Source organism: Parasteatoda tepidariorum, chromosome 7 (genome assembly GCF_043381705.1).
Source record: "Parasteatoda tepidariorum isolate YZ-2023 chromosome 7, CAS_Ptep_4.0, whole genome shotgun sequence".
In the NCBI taxonomy this organism is placed as follows: Eukaryota; Metazoa; Arthropoda; class Arachnida; order Araneae; family Theridiidae; genus Parasteatoda; species Parasteatoda tepidariorum.
Window position 1 is genome coordinate 33,476,969 of NC_092210.1, and position 25,436 is coordinate 33,502,404.

The 25,436-nt window shown below is 28.6% G+C and overlaps 1 protein-coding gene across 12 annotated transcripts in view; it reads right to left on the bottom strand.

Annotated features, from left to right (window-relative positions):
• LOC107457578 (sodium channel protein para) overlaps nt 1-25,436 on the bottom strand; it is a 264,069-nt gene that overhangs the window by 30,620 nt on the left and 208,013 nt on the right. For 7 of the 12 annotated variants that reach the window (XM_071183267.1, XM_071183263.1, XM_071183268.1 and 4 more), the window contains 9 exons: nt 24,367-24,540; nt 21,444-21,619; nt 18,190-18,364; nt 15,905-16,063; nt 14,175-14,349; nt 12,886-12,983; nt 8,750-8,936; nt 7,682-7,956; nt 5,887-6,060 (listed from right to left, as the gene is read on the bottom strand). In XM_071183267.1, coding sequence (XP_071039368.1) covers nt 5,887-6,060; nt 7,682-7,956; nt 8,750-8,936; nt 12,886-12,983; nt 14,175-14,349; nt 15,905-16,063; nt 18,190-18,364; nt 21,444-21,619; nt 24,367-24,540 — 1,593 coding nt within the window. The remainder of the gene's footprint in view (nt 1-5,886; nt 6,061-7,681; nt 7,957-8,749; nt 8,937-12,885; nt 12,984-14,174; nt 14,350-15,904; nt 16,064-18,189; nt 18,365-21,443; nt 21,620-24,366; nt 24,541-25,436) is intronic. The other 5 variants (XM_071183269.1, XM_071183270.1, XM_071183272.1 and 2 more) reach the window with 1 other exon arrangement.

Sequence of the window (25,436 nt, forward strand, 5' to 3'; positions counted from 1 at the left end):
TTTAAAAGCAACTAACCTTAGCATAAAAATCAATTTACAGTTTGTATGCCTCGAAGCAAGAGTAAAAAAGTAAATAAAAAAATAATCCTTCAATGGAAAAAAGTCGCATATATCCGGTTATTTGTGCCAGAAGTTCTCTAGGATAATAATGGGTGTGGATTTGAAGATAGAATCCATACATGCTTTCATCATATGTTATGAACTCACAATGCAAAGTTATAAAATGAATAATTTTGCTTTAAATCATTTAGCTAAACAAATAAAAACTGTTAGATGACTCCATTATGAAAAAAAATGTCCGCAATAGAATCATCTCACATTCTTGTAGATGTTGTTGTTGTTTCTCATCCCCATTGGTCTAGCGGAGCTAGACCAGGTCCATGAGTCCATTCACCCTCAGGAAATCAAAAAACAAGACCGGGACGCGCAGAAAATCCTCCTTTTCAAAATCCACACAGCTAAGGAGGTGGGCCGGGCTGGCTGCACTGGAGAAACATTTGTTGCAGGTGGGATAGATCTTTCGCTGTTGTTCATACTTCATGCACTTTATGTGACCACTGATGAGTCTAGTGAACGCGGTCTGATCGCCTCTATTACCTTTGAAGGTCAAAGCACGACCCGGCTTATCCCCAGAGTACCAGATATGTACTGGGGGAGTATTCCAGGCTAGCTGGACACCTTGCTTTCTAATGGAGTGAATTTCCGAGGATGTGAGTGCCAAACTTTCCGGCAGAGGTTCATTTGAGCCAAGTTTAGTCAGCGAGTCAACGATCTCATTCCCGTACAGACCAACGTGGGACGGAATCCACTGCAAATAAATATCCCGCTTCACGGAAAGTTTACTGAGAAGTTGTAAGATTGCCGTTCCAGCCCTATCTCCCACTCTGGGCCATGCACTCAAATATTGGATAGAGCTTCTACTATCCGATAGGATCCAGATAGGGTCTAGCAGCGAATCCTCTTCAATTGTGTGCAGCCCTGCCTCAATAGCAAGAAGCTCCGATCAGAAAACAGAACAAGAATCCGGGTTTCTCATTTTAATGTTGATATCACCATCAGGTCTCTTGATGTAGACCCCACTTCCAGTACGACTGCGGTCGTCCCTGCTACCGTCTGTATAAACGCAGAGGCCCTCCTCTGGGATGTTGTTAATTATTTCTAGAGCCAGTTGTTGTAGCAATTCGGGAAAGTCTGAATTTTTATTTGTGCTTAATGCCAAATCCGGACTGAAGTGTACTCTTGGAAGCCCACGTGAGGGGTCAAAGCAAGTCTTAAGGGAATGTTGCTCGACATCCTGGTAGACTGTATTTAGGGAAATTGCACGTGAAAAAGGGCTATCTCTTTTTTCTTGTAGATGGAGCAATAATGTGAACATTAAATTTCACATGAAATTTTATCTTGCATAGTTGCGTTGTAAAACATTATTATATAAAATTTTTTATTGTAATCGAAGAACTTTTTATCGTCCCATCTTAAGGTCAGAATCTGTTAGTATTTTCGTTTTTTCTTAATTTTAAGCCTGGTCTGTGACTGTTTGTCCGATTATAAAAGTCATTCCGTTTGTTTGGTGCTGTTAGCCTTTCAACTTTCTAATAAGTATTAAAGAAAATCATGTACAATAAAATATTACATATAATATTTAAAAAATTGTTAAATGTTTTCAATGATTTACATGAATAGTGGTTTAAACAATGCAGGAAAAAATTCCAGGAATGCTTATCAAACAGCCATTAAATATATTTTTAATGACTTTTTGTTTACTTCACACTCAATAGCTTTGATATTATATTTTCCGTAAAAAAGCGAAAAAATTAAATGTTTATTTGTAATTGATTGATCAGTTTTGATTTGAAAATCGGTAAGATGATTTAAAAATTCTTTAAGATAGAATTTACCATAATAATTTGAAAAAATACGCATCAATGTGTGTATCAGATATTTAAGAGGCGTATTTAAGACTTAATCCATAGAAAATCGAACACTTGAATTTCAGGAAGCTGAAGTAAAACAATTGTTACTTACCAAGGAGAAAAGTTACTTATCTTCATTTCAATAGATAATGGTAGGGCATAAGTGTTTTGGAATTCACGAAATCCTTGCATAATTGAAATGACAATGATAACTGTATGAAGAATTATGGTACTTTTTTCAAGAAGTACTTTAATATAGGCTTAATCTACCGAAAATTCAATATACTATGTGTTCAAAATGTTACACTACATGAAGTTTTTCATCATTTATGAGCAGATTTTTCTAAAAATGTTTTGAAGATGACTCAACTGAGATAAAACTGAAATAAGCCGCAACAGTTTTTGTCGTGAGAATAATCAACATTTTCCTTCTATTACAAACTAATAAAACTAGTGTAAAAATAAGATTTCAATGAATCTTATTTTAATGAAAAACAGTTTTAAATTAAAATTATTTCGCAAAACATGAATACCTAGAAAATAAATTAAAAAATAAATCAATTTGATAAAAAATAAATGTCATAACCATTAAATAAAATTACACACTTGTAGTGATCCATTAAAAAGGTGTATTTTATAACCATAAAAGTTTCATAATCTGTGTTTTAGGCTACTTTGCTAACAATTATTGCTTAGTTGTGTGATATTGTTAATGGCAAATTATCTTCTTTTACCTCTTTTGTTTTACCCATTACTAACTTAGGCATTTTTAATTTATTATATTCCATTTTAATCCATTAAGTTCACCGCTTTTTGCGAGCTATAAGCTAATTCTTTCATCTTGATATCCTCCAGTTTATGCTTTGAATGCTTCCGTTTGTTTACATTTTCTAAATGTAAACAGATGGAATTGTCAGTTAAAAAAAATTCCGGTAAATTCTCTCGAGAAATTTCTTAAGTTTGCCTCTAAATAGAAAAGTGATTTATCTAGTGTTAATAGAAAATTTATATAAAGTGATTAATAGAAAAGTTTGTTTATAAATAGTTAGGCTTATGTAAAAAAGAAAAGAGAATAGAAATGAAAAGCATCAATGTCTTTTGTTGTTAATTTCGTACATTCTCTTCAAATTGTTTCAATCGATATAGGTCATGATATCAGAATAATGAATTTTATTTAAAAACATTTAGGTTAATATATTATTCAGTAAATTAGATATCATTTTTCTCATTAAAAAATTATCCGTTTTTAAAAATTAAATTAGTATAAAAAGAGTGATTGCTTAATTTTTCTTATAAACATTCTATTTACAAATAAACACGAATATGAAACAAAATTTTTGTTTTTAAAGTATAGATTTTTACCTTATCTTTCTCTTAAGACAAATACTCTACCATTGAATAACTTTTTTTTTATAGAATATTGCAGACTATTTCCATTTTTAAAAAGTATTCACTTTAATGTTTTCAAGCAAATCCAAATAATTTCAATTTATAAATAAATTAGTAATTTTTTGAAATTTCTTGAGCTATAACTTTTTTAAAATCACATTTTATTTATCTTGAATACGTTAAAAGTTGAAAAGTAGAATACTTTTATGCAGTTTATATTTACAGTATATTTAAAAATTATACAAATGTCAGAAAACATTTCAGTGAATACTTAGATGGTATTTACAACAGAAAAAGACATAAACAAATAGTTTTTGTACCACAAATGTCACAATTATATAAGTTTTAAAAACATATAAATGCATTTCAAATACTCTTAATAGATAACATTCAATTAAAACAGGAATACATACATTTTCACAGTGATGTAAATGTTATGGAAAAAATAAAAATAGAAACAGATTATAGTATTTTAGTCATTTTTAAATAAAAATATAAAATATTTCCCTCTCAACAGCTAATCTGTAAATATTATAAAACAAATTTAAATTTAAAACATGTTCAAACTATAGTTTTTACAAATTAAAATTAAGTTTTTAAAAAATAGACAAATTAAATAAATGTGTTTTTAAGCTCGAAAATTTATCATGAAATTACAATTTCCTGTTTATCGAAGCTGCATATGCTTTAGAATGAGGAAATATTCTACACTTCACGATTTTGCTCCTGTGTAGATAGTAATAATTTTATGATTATATTCTGATTATATCTAAGTAACAAAATTTACCATTTAATTTTAATTAATAGATTATGAAAATTAAATTAAGCAAAGCACATTTCAATTAAATATTTTCTTAAAATTTAAAAAATAAATAAATAAAAAAATAATACAATAAAAGATAGCAGGAAATTAACATAACTCATTTATATTGATAATTGTAGTTTTTGAAGTAAATTTTTTGTTTCACGCATTTAAGAAATTCAAAATTATTGTATTTAAGTCCTTCACAAAAATAAAAGCAAAAAGATAAGAAATAAAATAAAAATACAAATTAAAACATACTGAATTATTTTTTAAGACAATGCTCTGGAATTATTGGATATAATTTATAATTGGATTTTTTATATTAAAAAATTATATAATTTGCACGAGTTTTTTAAATTGTGTAATTTACATAAGCTATGTAAGTTATATAAATATAATTTACGTAAATGATGTAATTTGCGTAAATAATGCAAACATACGTAAATTACGTAATTTTTTAAAAAATACCTTTAATTGTATTTGAGTTATTGCAGATATATTGCGATTTTTTAATGCTATTTTCATGTATATCAATATAAATTTAGAACTTGATGCATAATCTTAAGTAAAAATTATTTTTAAAAATTGAAATGAAGGAACATATAAAATATTTTTAGTAAAAATATAATGAATATCCAAAATTTTAAACTGAGATTTTTTTTCTCAAACTTATTTAAAGTCAAATGTTTCAATTTTGAAATTGCAGAAACGTAACAATGGTTTATATTTTATTCTACTAAACATGATAATATAAAAAAATAATCAAATGAAAAAAAAAGTTCTAAAATATGGATAAGTAAAAATTCTACTAATTTTTAACCAGTTATTGATTTCAATCTTTAAAGTGGAATTTACACTCGTTACAATAATTTATTATTTCTAATACATAGTTACGTAATTTAATATAAAAATACTTTAAGATACAAGGTGTACCATAATGACTGCCCTTAATAAATATTTTTGGAATCCTCATCAGAAATTAAGTAAGAAAACCTAATCATAAATAAATACTTAAGTGAGAAAAACATAGAACTGTTTTTTAAATGGAACGAATTCCTACAGAGGAAAAGGGAACTGAAATTATAACCTGTTTGATTACCACAGGAAATAAAGATGAGTTGAAAGACTTCAAATTCATCAGATAAAGAAAAGGTCTTGGTGCTTTAATTCCCAGCATCTTCAAGAGTGATTTGTTAATTTCAATAGTGTTTTTTTAATGTCTTAATGTACTATAATATACTTCCTTTTATTGATAAGGAATCTAAAAAAACATATGTTAAGTGGGGTCATTACGTAGCATATTGTATAGTTATTAAGAAATTGTTTGCCGTGGTGGCTTAGGAGATTGAGCGTTCGCCTTCCAATTAGGTACACCAGTTTCAAATTCCAGCAATGGCTGGTCGATACGAATTCGGCACCCGGCTCGCACCGACAGCAGTGCTGACGTAAAAAGGCTCTTAGTGGTAGATGGATCATGGGTTAGAGTCTTCGTGCAGTCAAGATAACCGTGGGAGGTTATCGGGGTTTTCCTCTCCATGTAAAGCAAATTCGGGTTAGTTCCCTCAAAAAGCTCTGCATGAAGGCGAATTTCTCCCAATACTTGACCCAGGAGTTCCCTTGTTTTCTGGATTGGGCTCAAAATTACAAGGCTACGGAATTGAACATTAGTAATAGTTAACTGAAAATTCTGTCTGCTGTTTTACGACGGTTAAAATATTAATAAACCTCTACATTTAGAATAAATTCTAAAATAATAATAGTTAATATAGAAATTAAACTTACCAGGACGATTACAAAATCAAGCCAACACCATGCGTTTGTAAAATACTTTCTAAAACCGAGAGCTATCCATTTTATTATCATCTCGATGAAAAATAGGACGGTAAATACTTTGTCCATGTATGTAAGAAATGCTTGCAACATTGGCCTTTTCCCGATGTTTACGTCTTCAGCTGCCTGTAAGTTTAGTAGTAAATATTGATTAAAATAATCATATTCCAACGAAAAGGAAAAAAATGACTTTAACTTTGAATACATTTTTAGATTTACGAGTAATAATTTATATATATGTATAAGAGTATCCAATAATAATCTTCAAAAATATTAAGAGTTTGCATTGTTAAAATAATTCAGGTTTACAGGTGTAAAAGGAATTCTTATACCACTGTAACTATTATTAAACTATAACCAGCAACTGTTAAAAATGGCAGAGATGACGTTCTAAAGTTTTTGTTATAATGTTATACAATTAGATCAAATATCAGAATTGCTAGAAATGTTTAAGAAAAATGCAAGAAAGAAACCAAACCTAAATCTCTGTCCCTTCATCTTCATTCCAATTGTTGACTGAGCTTGTTACGCAGAGCCGAATGCAGACACGTTAAAAACTTATAGAATATGTACTTTTCTAATTCATCTATACCAAGTGATGCCATTTTTCATGAAAAAAATATTGTTTCGATTTCATTTTAAATTTTTTACTGATATCTCGTTTTGATGAAAAAAATAGGTGTTGCCATTTGATTTTTTTATAACTGTTACCGTTCGATAGTCGTTTACTACTCTTTTCTTAAGCATATACCTTATAACAAATTTATATAAAATTTTATTTCATTTTCTTGACCAGTATTCTCAATATGGGCAACCATAAGTCTGCAAAGCTATTTTACAATCACCCTGCTTTTTTTTTTAAAATTGCAACTATCTTAAATTTTTTTTTTCAATTTAAAGTAGTAGTATATTATATTTAAAATGAATCGAATGAAGTTAAAACAGAGTTAAAACAAAGAAGAATGCACAGTAATGACAAAATGAAGTTAAAACAAAGGAAAATTACAGACATATGAAAAAAGGGGAGGAAAAGAAAAATAATTATAAAAAAATAACAAGCAACTGGAAAAAAAGAAGATAAATGTTTTTTAAAAAATCCGGAAAATAAAGGATATAATCTTTTATCAGCCCACACGATTATATCCGCAAAAAAGAGTGCTTTCTGATATTGTATCAATATAGCCAAAGCAAAATATATCAATACAATAGTGTGAGGAGCACTCAAAAAAGTTTTTTTTTTTACAAAAATTGCAACAAATGAAATGGAACACAATAAGTAAAAATAACACGTAAAAACAGAAAATAGAATAAAATAAAAAGAAAAAACAAAATAAAACCTAATCTATAAAGCGAGTAGCGAATTCAAATGTACTTACATGAAAGGGAAATTTTTCAAGAATGATTTAAAAAATATTTTCGTAACAAGATTGCCAGATTGCAAAATATGAATACAAAAGCGCAAATTGAGCGTAACTAGAGCAGTTTTGTTTCTCTTATTGTTTTTCTTAATTTTCTTCGTGTTTTTTGCATTTATTTATTTTGCTGTATATATATATATATACATATATATATATTATATATGATGNTATCAAATCTAGAAAGAAGTTATTAAATTCCTCTCTTTATTTTTATAAATCCGAATTTTGTATTGTTAAAAATGTCATCAATTCTAAAAGATTTTAACATGATATATATATATATATATATATATATATATATATTGACATTTATGAAGCACTATACTTACGAGGGCCAAACTACTTATCATAATCATAGTAATGATTATGGTTTCGAAATATTTATCTTCTATAAGAATGAACATTTTCCCTCGTAATTCCTTCCATTGAGACCAGAATTCAGGATGTGCTTCTTCCGCACAGCAAGCGATTTTTGTATAACAAGTATCTGGACAGCAATCTGCCGGGTACTCGGCAATAATGACATCAGCGGTATTAGTTTCCAGCTTGTCGTCGTCAACGTCACCTTCTGTTTGAGGAGCGATGTCTGTCCCAGCCATCACATCTAAACAATACATAAATGAACGACATTAATCTTAATTACACAAAAAAATGAGTACTGCATTCAGGGTGATAAAATTTTTTTTATTGAGATGTAAGAACCATTTTTAAATAGATGGGACTGTTTAGTAGTTGACCATCAATTTGAAATATTAATTTAATTAAAAAAACAAAAAGGAAAAAAGAAACTTATTAATCTCTGTGTTCTTCTTAGAGAACGAGTTAATTCATATTCAAGAAGTTTCAAAAGTAGTAACAAAGTTAGTACATTACTGAAAGAAGACCCAAGAAGTTTCAAAATTAGTAGCAAAGTTCGTAAATTAGTAAAAGAAGGCTCAAGAAGTTTTAAAATTAATAAAAAATATAGTAAATTAGTGAAAGAAGACCTCTCTAACTGAGGAAACTAACTATAAAACATTATTTTCTGTCACATGTGAGAAAATTTTAAATCAAATACATAAACTGGCATCAGTTAATTTTGTTCTGAGATTGAGCTACAGTTGATTGCTTCAAATAAGGGTACGTTTGCAAACATTTTTCAATATTTTCATTTGGATTGCAGCTCCCTCTTAGGGTGAAATTTGTAAGTAATTTTGAATCATTGTATGAATAAATGATCTTGTTACCCAAGCAGGAAGCAGTAAAACGTATCTTTCGATATCATTCCGTTTTTGTATCATTGATTTCTCAGATCATTGGTTTATTTTGGGATGCGTGCTAAAATAATTGAGTTGAAATGCATTAGATTAAATAAAATATTTACAGTCTAAAGGTGTAAGAAAAAAATGTTAATTTACCGTCTCCGAGATCTTCTTTGCTGGCGTCTTTCTTTTCGTCATCGGTAGTATCATTTGGAGAAGAAGAGTGACGACTGGACGGTTTCTCTGTAATTACCTCTTTCTCCTTGTTGTTACTCAGATTGTCCTCATCCTTTTGCGGATGTATTTTGTTCCCAAACACTTCCTTCTCCTGCAAAAACAACTTCTGTTAATCGGTTAGATGAAAGCGCAGAAGTTAAATATCACAATAACACACAAATATACAGAAATAAATTAGAAACAATTCATGCAATTCATAATTTATAAAAGTTGTCCAAATAGCTTTGGGAAAAGTCACGTAATAGCTTCGGAAATAAAGTAGCAATCACTATCTTCTTGGGTTATAAATAAAGCCACCATTAATTGCATATAACTGAGCAATCAGCTCGTACGAAAATGTAAAGTCTACAAAGATGGATGCAATCAGGACAATAAAACGAGTAGTAAAACGATTTTAAGAGGCAGAACGCGAGTGTAATGCATTCATTTCTTGCCAAATGTTTCCTGTTTACGACGAACACTGTCCAGGAACCGTCTGCAAGCAAATGATGTCAAAGTTTTTGCGAAAGGCGTACATCAGTGTTAGATTTGCCAACACTCAGGGTAAGAAAACATGCTAATCTCACAAGAATTTGATCAGATGCTAGTTCAGTTTTTAATGCTCTGGATCGGTTTTGAAGATTCCACCTCCTACCTCTCTTTAAACCACAAATGGTGGCTGTGGTATCATTATTGAGATTCTTTTTCACTTCTTGCAAGAGCTTCTTCAGCTCTTGCAAGACCTTGTTAATCTTGAGAAATTGCTTTAAATGATCCCAAGAGTCTACTTTTTATTTGGACAACTTTTATACCAGTTAAACAATTGAAGCGCTTATAATAATAATAAAAAAATATAGCAATTCTTAACTAACCTCGAATTTCGAGATAAATATATGAAAGAAGACTAAGAATGAGTTCGTTTTCATTTCAGGCAAAATTTGAAGGTCGAATATGACATATTCGACCTTTATATTCACCAGAACACATGAGAGCATTTTGACATAGTTCAATCCATTTAATACTTCAGCATGGGGAATAGTAGTCGGCAAATACATATTATTAAATATTTGAAATCGGTAATGATCCGTTGTTTCTAATTTGAGCGCCTCTCCTCATTGATTTCATATTATTTTTAATATCTATAATCAATAATAATATGTATTTATTTTGAGGGGAATGTTACTGCGATTATTTAAAAAATAAGCTTTTCCAGAGAATAAAATCAAAGAATGATATATATTTTTACATTAATCTAAATTTTCCGAACTACAGTTTAATGAAGATACCAAGAAGCTAATGTGGGTATGGCTATTCATAAAGTAAAACTCTTTTATAATATGACTGGTTTAACAACTTTACTTTTCATCTGTTTTTCCTTTACATTTAGCAAGTATACATTTAGCTAGCTATTATATTTGTATTTTTCTATTGCACAAATAAATTTGAAGAATCCACGATGGTATTATAAACAAAAAATAAGCCTTAAAATTGGGAATTTTGTCGCTTAATTGCAGGACCTGATTTTTCATAAGGCCTGAGAGATTCCGATGTTATGGTCTCCGCATATCTGGGACCTTCCTAAATATTACAAATTTTTGTTTGTGTGTTTTACCTTAATTGTCCAGTCTAAATATAAGTTAACAAAAATTGAAATAAATATAGGATCCCATTTATAAACATATTATAAATTACTTATGTTATAAAAGGTTTAAAAGCATTTTGTTGATGAAAAACATGTATTTGAGGATCAATCCTCATTTTTCTATGCCTAGGGTCCCTGGAATTTTAAATCATGCCTTATTTAATTGGTATCATAAGCTGTAACTAAAAAACTATAATCACAAAGCTTAAATGAAAGCAAAGAATTAAAAAAATATCAGCAAAACAAAAATTTCTTATGTACAAGGAATTTTAAGGATATGAAATTAACTATAGATAGATTCTGTAAATTGCTTTAAGAAAATAGGTTAATATTAATTTTTGCAGTATGAAAATACTGTTTTGAAAAAAAAATCATTTAAAATTTACGTAAATTTCCCCCCCATCTATTTACGTACTATTACAAAATTCGCAGCATTCCTGTCATTTTATTGCAACGTGATTTTAATGTAATGTAGAACTCAAATCAGAATTTCAATCGCAAAAATTACTGTGTGTACTTAGTGAAAAAAATAGCGTCTAAACAACACTAACAATTAAATACTATGCGTACTTTGTTCCATTTTTCTTTTCAGTCTCAGCCAAATAGTCAAGATAGATAGATCAGTTGTGAAAATCTCACAGCAGTATTTTCATTAAAGAAAACATAGTGATAAATTTCAAGCATTATTTACCTTTATTTAGAAGGAAACTCGATTTTCGCTTGTGTAATGTATCAATAATTATTTGAGTGTATTGGTAATTTTCAAGAACAGTTTACAGGAATTTTATAATAATTTTTTTGAATTATGTTAATGGCAACGGGCAAGACAGGACGATTGTCAGGTCAATTAAAAAGAAAAATAACTTTCAAATTTCTGAAATACTTTTTTGAAAACTTTTAAAAATTTACAATTTTACAGAAACTTTTGCTCCCAGTTTTAATACTTGGGGGACCGGAAAGTAATGTAGTTTCGGTGCATGTGATCAGGATTTTATTTTTAATCAATAATGTATTAACTATCGTTAGCAGCAACCTTTCAATGTTGGATCGAAAATGAATATAAATAAATCGATGAAGAAATGAATTGGTTTTTAAGACTGACGAATATTTAATGCACCGAAACGACATTACTTTCCGGTCTCCCCAATATCAATATTTGTACTCTTAATTATTAATGCTACATTTCAGTTATTACTCTCACTTATTGATGTTTTTAAGTGTTAAGGGAAAGTTCATTTATAGTTCTTCTAATAAACTTTTTGGCTGAGCATAGGAATAGGCACGCTAGTTGATTACTAGCCTGAATGTGATAAAAACTAGCTGTTAAGCCAATCACGCCATATACTGGCTGTTAAGCCAATCACGCCATCACGGCAACAGTATAGCCATATACTGTTAGAAAATTTAGAATGTGTTGAATTTTTACAACAACATTTACTGTAAAATCACTGTAATTAAATAAATTACTGTACGAATTGCGGTGTAAAATTTTAGGGTGAAATAGATTATACGGGTGCTACACTCAATGTGAAAGTACCTTTTACCGTAATATGATATGGAATTTTTTACAGTATAGTAAATTTGAACAATATTGTGGTTTAAATTTTTTTTTTTTAAAATAAGAGGGATATTGCATAGAGTTTATCTTACGTTAATTTAACGCTAACCTTATTTTCAGTCTTTTTCTCGCGGCACTACAATTTTTAGGGAAATTTTAGTGAACTGTAACTCTCGAATGTTTCTTTCAATATTTCGCACTCTGTTTGTATAGTAGTGGAATAAAAATAATAAAAACCATTCACTTCTCCATTAAAGGAAGTTCTGACGAATCTGAGAATGAGATTTTATGTCCAAGGGTTAATTAGTATCTATTTAATGAGAATTTGAATTCAATAAGTAACTCATCGTTTTACTTTTTTTAAACAATAGTTTAATTAATTTTGTTCTGGATTTTAAAGCCAATTATTTTATTGCTACAGCGAAATTTATCGACACTTCTTTTCTGAAGAAAATAATTTTTTGTAGAACACACCATTAAGTTCCAGTTCTTCTTACATTTATTATTAAAACACATTGTTATTTCAGTTTTATTTATATTTCAATGTGAATTTGGTTTTTATACGCATACCCATTGAAGGAATGTAGTTTGTCTAAAGTAAGAACTCCCCTAGCCATTCGCATGGACTCGTGGCGGTGATTATGGTAACGAGGTATAACTATTTAAAGTAGGGGTGTGGGGTCACTGTTTAGAACAGGGTATGGCTCACGTCGGTGGGAGAAAGGGATTCTATTGGGTTAGCTCTAGAGTGAAGAGAAGCTACCTTCCCTGAAATGAGCTAGTCTTGTTTCCATAGCAGCACACGGGCTCAGTGTGCCGGGGGGAGTTCTTACCGTAAACAAACTATACTACATTGTTAACTAGTAAGCTTCTTACCATTTCTTTGTTGTCTTTTGGTTGAACTTTATCTCCCATTCTCACTGAATTAACCATCGAATTGCTCTTATTTTTTATTTTTATTGCTTTTCCATCTTCTGCAAAGAAAAATAAATTGAAATGGAAATGACTGAAAACTAATTTAAATGCTGTTAAAAATCATTTGGTGATAACGGATTTAAAATTCGATACCTGAAATAATAATATTTATGTTACTGTGATAAGTTAATGTGTGTTATCAGTTATTATTCACCGTTGAATATAGGCATTTACATATTCACTTGGTGTATGTCCGAAATATTATCTATCATTCTTACACAGGAAAAAGTTGACTTGTGGTAAATACTAAATAAAAACATTTTTCTGATTTTAAAACAAAAATTCAACTTTTTTCAAGAATTATTTTAATTTCAGAATGCATTGCAATTATTGCCAAAAAAAGCGCAAACTTAGTATTAATAACAAACGGTTGACGTTATATAAGGAGAAAAAAATTCTGGCAAAATTACGATACAACATAGTAATGACATTTCTGGCAAAAAACTCCACATAATTCTGGTTAATAAAACAAAAATATACGGTCTTAAACCATTCGTTTAGTAATTGTTCAGTTCGTTTTGGTAACGATTTATTGGAAATTCTGGTTTTCAAAATTATAGCTCTTGTTATCGCACATTTAGCAAGATAAATTTAACCAAAATAAATTTAACCAAATAAGTAAATTTAACCAAACTAAAAAGTAAATTTAACCAAATAAATGGTTTTTATGTAATAGCCTGAAGTATTACAAATTTTACCATTTTTACTGCCAAACAGCATAATAATAAAACAATCGCTTATTGCTAATTTTGCAAAAATAATTTTCAAACCATTTTGATAAAAATTATCGATCTCTTTGATGTTCTCATTGAGGCAGAAATATGCTAAATTTTATCATATTATGGTAGTTTTGACCATATTTTAGATAAATAGTGTTCATTATTTATTCAAAAATCATTCATTTCGAAAAATGCTTCTTTTTTATCATATTCTTATAGTTTGAAGAACATGTTGAAATACTAAACAATTGTTAGCTTTTGCTAAACGTCATACGTTAGCTTATGAATTTTAAGATGGGTTTTGTGACATTAGTGTTACTTAAAAATTATCTCACAAAAAAAAATTTATATATATATATGGNTATATATATATATAAATAAAGAAATAAAGAAAAAACCCAGGGTACAGTATACTTTGGTATACTATTGAATTCGTGGTTATTAATAAAGTTAACAGAATATGCTACGAACCTTGATAACCTAGTTCATAACCGTCGAGAGCGATTTCTAGTTCTGTTTTTTCTTTAGGACTTTTCTTTTCTTTACTTGGCACTTGCCCGTCAACCATGAGGGAGGGTGGCATGTCTTCACCATCGCCACTTTCCGTGTGGTCGGAAATTTGATTCGTTACTTTGGCTCGTAAACCCTAAAGGGTGACAAAACAATGCTCAAATTAATAAATTAAATAAATTTCATAGACTAATATGCACCCTAATAATATACAGTTAGTTAAAAAATAATAATATTCATTTTAATAGTGGAGTTAACAATGGTCTAAGATAGTGATTTTAAATTGAATGTAAATTTGATATTTTTTATGTTTCTTTCACAAGTTACATTATTTCACGTCCATATTCCATTTCTGAGCAATGAAATATTTAATTGCTAAAATTTTCGTTGTTTTTATATCTTTGCAGAAGATAATAATTTAAAACTTATTATTTGCAGAGATAAACCTGAGCTATAAGCTCATGTAGAATAAAAGTATGCGACGCTAAAGAGCACATTTTATTACATTTCCTTTGTTTTGTTCTCTTCACAAATTTTTTTTAAATCTAGGATTCCAGAGTATAGCACTGAAGATATGTATCTCTCATAAAAAGTGATGAGCTCAAAACTGGTAATAACAAAAATTCAAAAATGTAACGCAATACGAACTAAGATTTAATTGAATTTTAAAGATAGTCTTGATAGCCTGACTGAAAATTAGAAAATCATGAAATTATTATATGAGTTTTTAAATTTATACCACAGGAAAGAAGCATGAATAAATATTTTATTTTTTTACACTCTAAAAACTTCCACCACTAGATAAGGGTCAATAACGGTAAAATGTGTAACAGTTACAAACCGTAAAAATGTTGCCTTTTAATGGCCACATGACCATAAAATATAGGTCTGCCCGTAAATTTTTTCTTGTAAAACGTTAAGCTCGTAAAGATTATTTTCAGTGTCGGCTTTAACGTTGCTTGAGACTAAGAATTTTTGTATGTGGAATAAGGGTGAACCGTGGAAAGGAGGATAATAGTGCTGCCATCTGTTAAGTAGAAATAGAATTGTGTGCTCGTTTACCGTGGCCACAAATGTAGCGGGAGGCTGCAATCAAACCAAAAGACTTTGTGTTCGCTGCCTGATGCGGAAACCACCATGAAAACTCTCATACGCACGTGTACAATACCAAATAGAGATAGAAAGCTTTGCATAATAGCTATAAAAATCAAAAGTCAATTCTACTTCTTTTAAAGTTGGTTGACATTATTGGCACAAGGTTTTTGTGGCCAAAAAGTGAGCTGGCTACATTAAGTAATGGTGTCTCCACTTACTTTGATGAAGTTCTTCAAAATTACGGGTACTAGCCTTTTTTCCCTAAAAGAAGGACGCTGGTCGCGCAAATTAATAACCAACTATTCCTATCTTTTGGAATTATTTTTAGAGTGTATCTTTAAATAGAAAATCTAGCTATATTCACATTCCTAAATTTAATGTGTCTAATGTATTATCATAGATCAGTTCTACTGGCTTCAGTAATTTTATAAGATTTAATTCTTACACTAAAGCATAATATTAAAAAAAGTGGATTTTAATATTTTTCTTTGGGTAAAATATGATTAAAAAACCTATTACTTTCTTATCTTGGTACATAAGTAACTTTGTTTTTAATACGTCGAAAATGTTTATTAATTTACATTTTAAATGCTTACTTTTAAAAGTCCTAATAACTTGTTCTTAACCCATCTTTTTGCTCGACCAATCCGATTGAAGGCTTCTGCTATCCCCTTTGTATCGTCTCCGGCAGGAGCTTGGGATAAGTTTGAGGCACCGAATGAAGACAGTAAAAGAGCAAGAAAAAGATTCAGCACCTGTTCATCGAAAAACAAAATATATTGTTCATATGAAACTTGTGGCGTGGCTTTTTTTTAAATTCAATCTTTATTTTTCACAAAACGTTAAAAAAAAGTCCTTATTTTCTCTTTATTTTTCGCAAAATGCGAAAAAAGTCCTTATTTCTTCTTGTCCTTCACAAAACGTAAAAAAGTCCTTATTTCCTCTTTATTTCACAAAAAATTAAAGAAAAATTCTTATTTCCTCTTTAGTTTTTGTGAAAAAAGTCTCTTTATATTTTTCTCAAACGTAAGAAAAAGTTTTTACTTACACTTTGTTTTAATGATTAAACTTACTAAATTGCGTTATTACGTATATTTAAGATTTCAATTTGATTAATTCGAATGAACTACAACATCGATTGCAAATGTTGCATTTTTTATATAAGTCGTATAAAAGTATTTTGAATCTTTGTCAAGAATAAAGTCGAAAACATAAACACATGAGGGGAAGCAAATAAGCATTAACGGGAGGAAGAAACAAAAACGATATTGTAATCTGAGGAATCATTATTGCGGAAGGTGAGACTAAAAACATTAAAATCAGTTTGATTGTAGTAGGAAACGGATGATTATTCGAAACACCTTTGAGTTTCATCAGGTAACCAAAATTAATTTAAAATTTTCAGTTCCACCTTTTTCGCTTGTAAATCGGTATTATTTTTGTCCCTTTCTTGATTAAATATTAATTTACGACCAATATATTGTTTACGTTTTTGGCATAATTTTTGACACAAATTCTAAATATTTAAATTAAGTTAGCTCATAACAGATCCTCCTAAATATATATATATATAAACTAAAATTTTTTTTGATAGATTCGGATTCAAAGTCTTTTAAAATAAATATTATATGCAAATAGGGAATCGTTGCCTCTATATTTAGTCAATAGACATGTCAAATAATTTGATTAATCCATACCTTGACTGTTTATTGTAAAAATGGAAAGTTGTTTCGTGCAAAATAATGAAATTAATTTAACTCAAAGATAATTTCATAGATTTCAAAAGTAATAATGTAGCTTATAGTTATAATTTTATTGCCTTTAAAAGTGACTGTTTGTTTAGTACAAAGGTAAATAGCTATCTAAGAAACAATTTATTCTAAATATTACGTATTGATTAAGAAGTACATAATTTAATTAATTAAAATATGACTCGAAATGAGCACTCCCTTTGGGAGATCAATCTTTGATGGAACTAATTTAGCATTATTTTCCAGACTTCCGATTAATAGTTTTTCTGAGTCTTTCGACTTAGAACAATGTAACATCAGCGAATTATTTGTATTTGCACAGTTTTTTTGATTTTTGAATGATTATTCATTAAATTTTGTTCCTAAACTTTGCCAAATGGTTACTACAAAACGTGGTATATTCGAAAACTTCATTTTTTATGCTCTTTCTAAGCTAGCAGCGATATCTTTCGGCGAAATTCTTAAGAAATTTAAAATTAGGTGCGAATAAATTATTTACACTCGTAAGCAGAACTTAGAAAACCATGCGCATCTATTTCTTTTTATTTTACTTTAATTGATGCTTGCAAGTATCGGTCAATTAAGACACCTAGTACTCTGTAAAAAATTCCATATCAAAATACGGTACAAAGTACCAACACTCAGGTCGCCAGTACTTTTTACCGTAAAATTTCCCATAACAAAAAATAAGTAAATAAAATAAAATAAATAAATAAAATGATATACAGAAATATTTATTGAATCACTATATCCAAATAAATATTATTGTAAAAACTGAAGTACAAATTTTACGGTAAAAAGGATTTTACGGACGCTGTACTCAGAATGCCAGTATTTTTTTACCGTTATACAATTAGAAATTTTTTACAGAGCAGTAGAACACAATAATGCTATTTCCCCCCTATTAGTAATGTATACCATAAAAACAGGCAAAATGATCGGTCGTTTTGTTTTATTTCAAGCTAAAAATTCAATTGAAGTCAAATTTTGGTATATACATCAAGTTTCTCATTTAAAAATTACTTGAAAATATTGATAAAGTTCTTCTTTTTATAGATATAAAAAAGGTACGAAAAATGGACTATTTTATAAATATAATTTGTGAAAGGGATTGGATAATAAATACTCACCACTAAATTACCTATAACAACAGTGGCTAGGAAGAAAGGAACACAAGGCCACCCGGAAACGACCATGCAGTCCCACATAGATTCAATCCACTCGCCACAGAGGACGCGGAATACAATCATGAAGGAGTGCATGAAGTCAGTGAAATTCCATCTCGGAACTTCATGATCATGAAATCTAATAATTGAAAAGGAACATTTAAACTTTTTTATACACACGAAAAATATCAATTGAAAATTAAAAATTATTTTTCAGGGAAAAAAACTATGAATTGAAAATGATAAATTACTTTTTGATGGAAAAATTAAACAATTGAAAATGATAAATTACTTTTTGATGGAAAAACTAAACAATTAAAAATGATAAATTACTTGGAAAAACTAACAATTGAAAATGATAAATTACTTTTTGATGGAAAAACTAAACAATTGAAAATGATAAATTACCTTTTGAAGGAAAAACTAAGTGGTTGAAAATGATAAATTACTTTTTGAAGTAAAAACTAAACAATTAAAAGTGTCAAATTATTTTTTTGATGAAAACTTTTAATTGAAAATGATTAATAATTGATTGTAATTATTTATTAGAAAAACCCTGAATTGAAAATTACTGATTACATTTTTTGATAAAAAAAATGCTAACTGAAAAGTATGGTATATTATTGAATAAAAAAACTAACTGTTGTTTTTGAAAAGAAAAATATCAAGTTATATAAGTTTTACAAGAGAATAATTTAAAAAAAGTGACATTTTCATTTATATTTAATAATTCATTTGCATTTTATGTAATATGTGCACCAGAATTTTTTTTCTAAAAGTATATGTTGAAATTCTGTGATTATTCAATTGTCATGTGAATGGTCATGTAAAATTTTAAACATACGTGAACTTAGTAATTGGTTTATGATTAAGATCAGAAAAAAAAATTAAAGCACATCCAAATTACGTATGTATTGTTTTTTAAGTGAAAAAGTCTAATCGTGATATCCAGCAGAACTCATTAAAAACTCAAATTAGCCACACGAAGAAAAAAAAATCTGGCAAAATTACGCCAATGGCTCCTGATCGTATGGTAACGACATTTGTAGTTAAAAATAAATAAAATATCTGGTAATAAAACCGAAATATACGGTATTTAAAATATTCATTTGTAATTTTTCAGTTTGTTATGATAACGGTTTATTGGAAATTCCGGTTTTCAAAATTATACCTCTTATTATCGCATATTTAGCAAAATTACCAAACTTAAAAGTGAATTTAACCAAATAAGGGGTTTTTATGCCATATTCAGGGTATTACAAACTTTACCATATTTACAACCAAACAGCTTGATAATAAAACCATATTTCATTTCTAATTTTACCAAAATCATTTTCAAAGTATTTCGGTAAAAATTACCGTAATTTTTTGGTGTTCCCAGAGAAACGGAAATACGATAAAGTTTACGATATTTGGCCAGTTTTGAACACATTTTTTCTCTCATTGAAGTTTAATGATAATTCATAAGCGAGAAAATTATTATAATTTTTGAGAAATAAAAATAAACTTATTCATTACCAATAGCATCTTTAACAGCTAGCATTTTTAAAATTGTCACTTTTCTTAAAAAATTAAATATTTTTTGTCCCTTAATTATAATATTGAATATGAGTATACAATGCAATCTTCTTAATTTTTCACGTGTCAATTGGGTACAGTGTGAATTTAAAAATAGTTTTGAATTTCCAAATATATTTTAAACTTTTTTAGAAAATTGAAAATGAAACTTTTTTTTTAATTTTTTAAAGTGGAATTCCAATGGTGCATGATAACATAAGTTATTGGCATAATATCATAAAATTAATACATAATTAATGATTTTTATGCTTTTTGTTGCCGTATTAAGATGAAATTCACCAAAGTATGTTACTTTGCTGAATTTAAAAAAAACTAATGATTGTCTTAGAAAACTAAAATATTTAAGTTTTACAAGATAAAATACATTGGAAAAAATATATTAATTATTGATTATATTATTGATTATATTATTTGATAAATTTTTTAATTATATTGATTATATTAAAAGTAAATTGCAATACAGCAAAATATTGTTAGTTCAAAGTAAACACTTAATTATAAACAGATAATATGGCTGTAGAATTTGATTATTTTGATTATTTGATGTAAAATTTGAGTCATTTAATTATATTCAGTAGTGTTTCTTAAACGTTGGAAAACACAGTTTTGCGAAAAATCATCAATAAATTAAATTTCATGAAACTAAAACCATATTTGAAATTTTACGTATTAGTTAAAGCTTTGCCTTTTTACCTTGAGAAAAAAAGTATGCTTTAAAGTACAAGAATTTGGTTAAATTTATCGTGTTCCTGGTTCAATAGGAACATCAAAAAGCTTGGTAATTTTTACTAAAGCTCTATGTTGATGATTTTTGTTAAATTTATCGTGTTCCTGGTTCAATAGGNAAGGAGTGCATGAAGTCAGTGAAATTCCACCTCGGAACTTCATGATCATGAAATCTAATAATTGAAAAGAAACATTTACATTTTTTTATACGCACGAAAAATATCAATTGAAAATTATAAATTATTTTTCTGGGCAAAAAACTATCAATTGAAAATGATAAATTACTTTTTGAATTAAAAACTAAACAGTTGAAAGTGTTAAATTATTTTTTTGATGAAAACTTTTAATTGAAAATGATTAATAATTGATTGTAATGATTTATTGGAAAAACCATGAATTGAAAATTTTCGATAAAATAGATAATATGGCTGTAGAATTTGATTATTTTGACTATTTGATGCAAAATTTGACAGTAGTGTTTCTTAAACGTTGCAAAACACAGTTTTGAGAAAAATCATCAATAAATTAAATTTCATAAAACTAAAAGCATATTTGAAATTTAACGTATTAGTTTAAGTTCTGTCTTTTTACTTTGAGAAAAAAAGTAAGCTTGAAACTACAAGAATTTGGTTGAATTTATTATGTTCCTGGCTCAATGGGAACATCAAAAAGCTCGGTAATTTTTATTAAAGCTCTAAGTTAATGATTTTTTGTTAAATTAACTATAAAAAATAGTGTTATAATATGTATTAAAATTTGGTAAATGTTTTTAATTTGGTAAATTTCTTTCCATGTAATGTAGGAAAAGTTAAATGAATTGAATAATATTTCATAACCTTAGTTATGTATGAAAAAATAGTCACTAAATTACGTCATTTTTAAAAGTGTTCAGCCTCTTTAAGACGTGAACTTACCTTTCTTTATTGTTTCTATAATTATCACCAAAAAGTTGCATCCCCATGACGGCAAAGATGAAGATGATTATACCCAAAACAAAAGTTAAATTTCCTAAGGCCCCTACAGTCTTGCCCATGATGGAGATGAGTAAATTCAATGTTGGCCAAGATTTAGCTAATTTAAAAACTCTTAGCTGTAGAGAAATAAAAAAAGAAAGTACAACAACACAATTATTAGAAATTCATTAAAAAAAATTCATATTTTTTTTTAAACAAAAATATTTTATCAATACAAATCTTAATTCGGTAGTGTCCAGTTTTACAGTTTCTTAAAAAGAGGTAACGGCAAAGAAAGCTTAAAAATGTAGAGATTGCTTGTAGTTTTAAATTTAAAATTGGTCATTATATAGAACAATAATATCCAACAAAGGAAAGGGTATACTTCGTGTTATGTTTTTTTTTCTTTCTAACTGCAGGTACTGAACTTTTAGTTCTTCACCTCGGAAGATGCCGGAAGTGTTACTCATTTAACGTTACCCAGTGGGCACGTGTGAACCTAAGTCACGGAGGCGAACAACATTACACATACCACACTGACACAGATACCCGTTTTATAGGGTGGGCCGCATTCACACATCACACACAACAGAGGACAACAAACAGAGAGAAACATCCATGCCCAGAGCGGGATTCGAATCCGCAGTCATTGACTTCGCAGTCAGGCACGCTAACTGCTCGACCACCTGGCCGGCACTTTGTGTTGTGTAGCCTAAAGTAAAAAACAACGTGAATAAAAGCACATAAATTTAAATATTATAGTTTCAGTTCCTTAAAAGAGAACTCCACAATGTCTAAAATTTAAGTGAAGGTAGAGAAGTAAAGTGACAAACACGGATAAAGCAGTTTAACCAATAAGGATAGAGGAACAAGCTAGACCAAGGAAATAACGAGAATAGAAAGAGGTGTGAGGGGCCCCAGAATGCAACAGATTAAGTTAAAATAGACATCCAAATACTGGGGTGGGATATACTAGAAAGATCATTAACTAAACTATTTGATTTTTCAAAATATGAAGAGAGAATGACTCTCAAAAATCAAGCTGAAAAGCAATGTTGAATGATTTTAGGAGAAGGAAACCTGTGATTTGAATTCCAACTGTGTAGAGCGATAGAAGATCGGTTAATGTTCTGATAATGGACGTATCTTTCATGTTCTTTTAGTAGAAGCATAAGGGTACGTTCAGTTTGTCCCATATAACGCAAGATCACATTGACACGAAATTTGTTAAATACCTTAGCTATTAATATAAACAATAAGGTCTTAAAGATCGGTGAAATTAAGTTTATTTACAAAGAAAAAAACTATTTTATTCAAAATCTTATAAATTTGAAAGCTATTTTTCGGATAATAAGGTAAAACATTCAAATTGTTGAAGTTCAATTTGGAGAGCTAGGTGAATTGCTGGATTTATTTTCTATTGGTGGAATCAATAATATTAGAAGGAACCAACTAAGGATTAATGTACTCACATTTGTTAGTTATTCACGTTGTTTTTTACTTGAAATCAGTAATATGTTTTAACTTCTTTGTTTAAGTGTGAAATAAAACTTAGTTCCTTTCTTTTCCGAATTAAAATGGCTCTGTTTTATTTTCCAATTGAAAAAAGTCCTATAGCACATTACAGAATTAAAAAAAAATAATTCTAGTTTTTTTGTCGTAAAATATTTTGTGCTGATAAAATCGTGATTAAATGTAAACTTAAATAAGCTTTATATACAAGCTGTTTTTTGCAAAAGAAAGATAAACGAAAATTTTTTGTGCGAGCGATTTTCTTTCCAAATGAATGCCAAGAGTAATGTTCAGAAGTTATCATAGTCGCTTTATTTTCGATTTAGTTTTCATCCTAGTTTCGTCATTCTAGTCACTCAATATGCACTATGATGAGGCTCGGGGTTGAGGAAACGTTTTCGTCATATATTTAAGAGCTCCCATTCCATCAAAAATCGACGAAATAATTCTCAAAATTAATGAAAAATAACTTAGGAATTACAAAACTGTCAAAAATCAGAGTTTTATTTCGGAAAGTGTGGTAATAATAGGAAACGAATGAGAATGTACTTTATTTCTACTTATATATAATTGGTTGCAAGTGGTCTAGCTCAGTTCTCCTTGTTTTGAAATATTACTAAATTTTGTTCGATATTATATAAAAATTGAAAATAAACTTAGACATCGCTTTCAAGAAAAATGAAACACACTGTATTGCTAATTGGGTTTGAAACTGTTATACTATAATTTACTACACATCAACAAGCCCTTATCAGTTGCTTTTTACTTTTAGATGGATTGGCCTTAATAATTATGTCAAGTATATAATAGTGACCGTTTAGCATTTTTTATGTATTTTAAAAATTGATTTCAAATGTAAATCACCACCAAACAAGTTCAAAATACCTTTGGCTTTAAATATGCACCACAGCAAGAAAAACCAAAGAGTTTTTTCTTTGATTTAGTAATTTCTCAGAAGAATTTTATTAAGAAGGGATACGAAACTAGAATTTAATACCAAATAAAGTTAAATGATAAAAAATTTCAAAACCACTTTGAGTGCACCTTGCACTACAACAAGAAGGAAAAACCGAAATACATAGCTGAAAATAGATACAGTAGTTCGAAAAAAATATTAGAATTAAAGTGAATTTAAAAAAAAAAAAATTTAAGCGTAATAATGAGCGAATATAAAAAGAAACTCTGTTAAATTATGCATTATAAAAACAAGACGAATAAAAGTATTTGAAACATTAGTTTCTTAAAAATTCTACACCAAATTTTATTATTTTATGTAATAAAACAGAACATTCAGAAGAAAGGTGTCAATGTAGCAGTTTTTTTAAATAAATTAAAATGGTTATAAGAATATTAGTTGAAATCTCATACTTACCAACCTAAATGACCTTAATACTGACAGACCTTGAACACCTTCTAAAGATAATTCTAACAAAGATAAAGCTACTATAAAGAAATCAAATATATTCCAGCCATCTTGAAAATAATATTTTGGACTCATTGCTATTAGTTTCATCCCAGCTTCTATAGCAAAAGTTGCTGTGAAGAACTGTAACGAAACGAACCCACATTTAATACAACATAAAAATTTCAGATCATATCTCTCATTCACTTTCAAGTATTTTCCAGAAAAGTCAACGTCTCCTTTTAAACTAAAATAATTTTTTAAATTAGAATGTAATGTCTTTGATTCCTTAGTTTTTTTTTGAGTCAAATTTAAGAAACTGATTACGTTATATTTCCTTATAATTGTTCCAGATCAAGGTATGCCAAAATGTTTTTCCTAGGTAGACCAAAGCAATTAACGTCGCTGCATTTAAATATCACATAATTTAAAATAAAATAATAAAAATCACGTATACCTCATTTTGACGTTTTTGCAACATATTTAGCATTTTTTTTTAACTAATTGCAAAAATAAGTTTATTTACGCTAAATGATACTTTAAGAAAGTGGCTTATTTCAGGTGTCAAGTAGATAATAATATCTTTATGCTACACATGTACAATATTAAATTACGCTTGAAATTTTGATAAACTGCAAAATCTGAATTTCATGCAAGAAATTGTATATAATTTGAGTGATTTTTAGAAAATTTCACTGCCTAAGGGGAGTGAATTTATTCAAAAAATATAAATATAGTTTTACAGAAACCGAGACAAACATAGTTTCTCAAATGTAAGCTGTTTTCAAATTTTTAAAAGAAATTTGAAATCAAATAGATTTAGTGTGAACATATTCTTTAGAGAATGAATTCTAAAAATAGTTTTAAAAGGTCAATTGACTTTTCAGTATGCAAAGAAGGAAAAAAATCTCTTACCCATTTTTTTTCCATATCCTTTTCAAAATTATTGATCCTTTGCACAAATTCTGGATTTAAATATCACTCTGTGCCTATTTTTAGTTTGTTTAGATGTAGTGTCAGAATTCTCACATTTAACCGTA